Source organism: Setaria italica, chromosome III, assembly GCF_000263155.2.
Source record: "Setaria italica strain Yugu1 chromosome III, Setaria_italica_v2.0, whole genome shotgun sequence".
Classification (NCBI taxonomy): Eukaryota; Viridiplantae; Streptophyta; class Magnoliopsida; order Poales; family Poaceae; genus Setaria; species Setaria italica.
Window position 1 is genome coordinate 22209912 of NC_028452.1, and position 2771 is coordinate 22212682.

Sequence of the window (2771 nt, forward strand, 5' to 3'; positions counted from 1 at the left end):
AAGAAAAATGCACAGAAATGCACAGAAAATGAAGAAAAATGCACCACATGCACTGTGAGATCCAGTCAGCCGGTCAGTTAACTGCCTGTTTATTGACCGAGAAAAACAACTGTTTCTGGAAACATTGAGCGCCCGCCAAGCCACCCGATCGTGATCCCGACGCGATCCGACGGCCGCGGAGGCCGCCCTCACATGCGATCGCGGCGTCATGGGCACCGTCCCCGCCGGCATCTCCTCGGGCGCAGCTGCGAACGCTCTGCGATGCGAGCTCGCGACCCGGCCCGGCCGGGCTCCTCCCCCCTCATAAAGGCGTCGGGCTCGTCACCCCCGAAAAGTTTTCACCTTTCCTCCCTCCCCACCCCGTCTCCATTCGCTATGCTGGCCGCCCCCACCGCGCCTCTCCATCACTCCCCCGACGCCATGAGCCTGTAGCCCAGCAGCGGTCGCCAAAGAAGCCGCCATGGGCAGGTCCAGAGGCGGCAAGGGCGCCGGCGACTCGAAGTCGTTCCCGTCGCCGGCGTCGTCCTCGGCGTCGTCGTCGGAGTTCGAGTTCACGGTCACGCTGTCGCCGGCGTCCAAGCAGCGGTCGGCGGCGCAGCTGTGCCCCGCCGACGAGCTCTTCTACAAGGGCCAGCTCCTGCCGCTGCAGCTGTCGCCGCGCATCTCCATGGTGCGCACGCTGCTGCTGTCCTCGGCGTCCACGTCCTCCGCCTCCGACTCCACATCCACGTCCAACTCGTCCCGCGACTCCAACGGCAGCACCTCCTCGTCCTTCTCCGCCGACTGCGCCGCGCTCCTGCTCCCGGACTCCGCGGCATCATCGTCCCGCCCCAGCTCCGCCACCGAGGACGACCGGCACCTGCACCCGCTCTCCGCCGCCGCCTCGTTCGCCGGCCTGCCGCCGGCCAAGCGCACCGGGAAGCAGTACCTCTCGTCCTTCGCCACCCGCTTCTCCTCCGTCTTCCACCGCGGCGGCGCTCCGGCCGCCAAGAAGCAGCCGTCCAAGTCGCTCGCCAAGGAGGTGATCAAGAAGTACGCCAAGAAGGTGAAGCCGCTGTACGAGAAGCTCTCCCAGATCCCCAAGAACCAGAACAACGTCAACGTCAACGTTAACGGCGCCAGCGCCGGCGCCAACAACCAGCCGCAGCAGGGGTTCAAGAAGCCGTTCACCTTCTCCATCCGCAAGAAGCGGGCCGACGACGACCACGCCGTCGTCGCGGCCGCGGCAGCGGTGGACGCCGACGTCGTTAGCGGCAAGTACGCGCACTCCAACTCCTTCTCCGGGAACCTCCGGTTCCCGCGACAGAAGCGGTGCGCGGCGAGCTGCCCGTCGTCGATGCGGTCGTCGCCGAGCCACTCGGGCCTGCTCACCTTCGGCGGGGCCGGCGGCGCTGGCTTCCCCGACGTGCCGGCCGCCGCGGCCGCGGCCGTGGCGGGCGGCATTGGCGTCGGACCGGTTTCACTGTCCACGGCGTCGTCGATGGAGGAGCTCCAGAGCGCCATCGAGGGCGCCATCGCGCACTGCAAGAACACGATGGGTGGCGCCGTTTCGGTGTGCCCGCGCAAGGCGGCGACCGGCGACGAGATCTGCGCGTTCTGAGCGCGGGCGCGCTAGGATTCGGGCAGGGAGCTAAGTAATGCCGTTTAATCGTTAGCAGTACTTATCTGTTAATTTTCATTTCATTCGTCTCCTTCTGGTAAGACTCTATGATAATGGTGGTAAATAAGAGTAGTTCGAAGGGTTAAAATGATAATCGGAGCCTTTGAATCTCACCTTTTCCTGGGTTCGGAATTTGCATTGGTGCCCTCCAAATTTAAGCTCTAACTGCATCTACCCCACCCAGCATGAGAAGATATTTAATTTCTATGGTCAACCTTAATTGATAATAATGCTATATAAATTCACAGAAGACCCTCAAACTTGAAGGGTTGATATGCATGAAAACTTCTGCTATGAAATGAGTGCATCTGAAAGATTGTGGATGGGGTTGTGGCCTGCAATTTCCTAGTTTCATTTGCCTCCTTAGAAACCACAAAAGCAGTTGGTGTGAGGATATTTCACTCTAAATATTTTAGGGCAAAAGTGGAGTATAAAGTTCCCAACTTGATGGAGGGTGTTGATGCAAATTTCTGTTCCTGGAGAAGGGTTGCCAAAGCTCCCTAGTTCATTAGGTTGAGATTTTTGGACTCTGATGTGGCCGTACGTCTGAGCTAGTGGTGTCAATTTTCTGTTGTGATTTTGTCCCGAGACAAGTGTTTAATATTAAGCTAATCCTAATATAGTTTGGCTTTTTAATCTGTACTTGCATGATTGCTTCAAAAAGTTCTCGTTGTCTGCTCCCGGGCCGCTCAATGTATTCGTTTTGTTTTATTGTCATTTGTCAACAGCATCTTTATTCTTACTCTCATGATGGAAGACTTGGTTTCGGCAGCTGTAGCTGATGTAGAAAATAGGATGTTAAATAATTATGTATCAGTTCTGTTTGTTTCTTGGAGCTCTTCATAACTTCAAATTTTGCAAGAAGTCGCATCTCTTTTCCATGAACTTTTATTCCATTTCAGAGCAAACAAAGTTTAGGGCATTTCTAGGAAAAAAAAGGATTTTATCGAAATGTGGCATTGTGAATTCCAATAGGAATCAGAAAGAAAGAAAAATTGTCACATTCTGAATGTGGCCTTGTGATCCCTCCTCAAAAGTGGTTCAACCCCGCTGCATGCAAACACGCACAAGGAGTTAAAAGTGGTTGCAACGGATGGCCTCTGCTAGATCT

The 2771-nt window shown here is 55.8% G+C and overlaps 1 protein-coding gene across 1 annotated transcript; it reads left to right on the plus strand.

The window, feature by feature from the left end:
• The first annotated feature begins 286 nt into the window (after positions 1–286).
• On the plus strand, positions 287–2341 carry LOC101786428 (probable membrane-associated kinase regulator 1). Its single transcript, XM_004962134.4, has one exon. The coding sequence runs from the start codon at positions 461–463 to the stop codon at positions 1598–1600; it is 1140 nt and encodes a 379-aa protein (XP_004962191.1). The 5' UTR covers positions 287–460; the 3' UTR covers positions 1601–2341.
• The last annotated feature ends 430 nt before the right edge of the window (positions 2342–2771 follow it).

Bases quoted from the DNA above. Each gene is read 5' to 3' on its own strand.
- LOC101786428 (XM_004962134.4), top strand. From the start codon at position 461: ATGGGCAGGTCCAGAGGCGGCAAGGGCGCCGGCGACTCGAAGTCGTTC.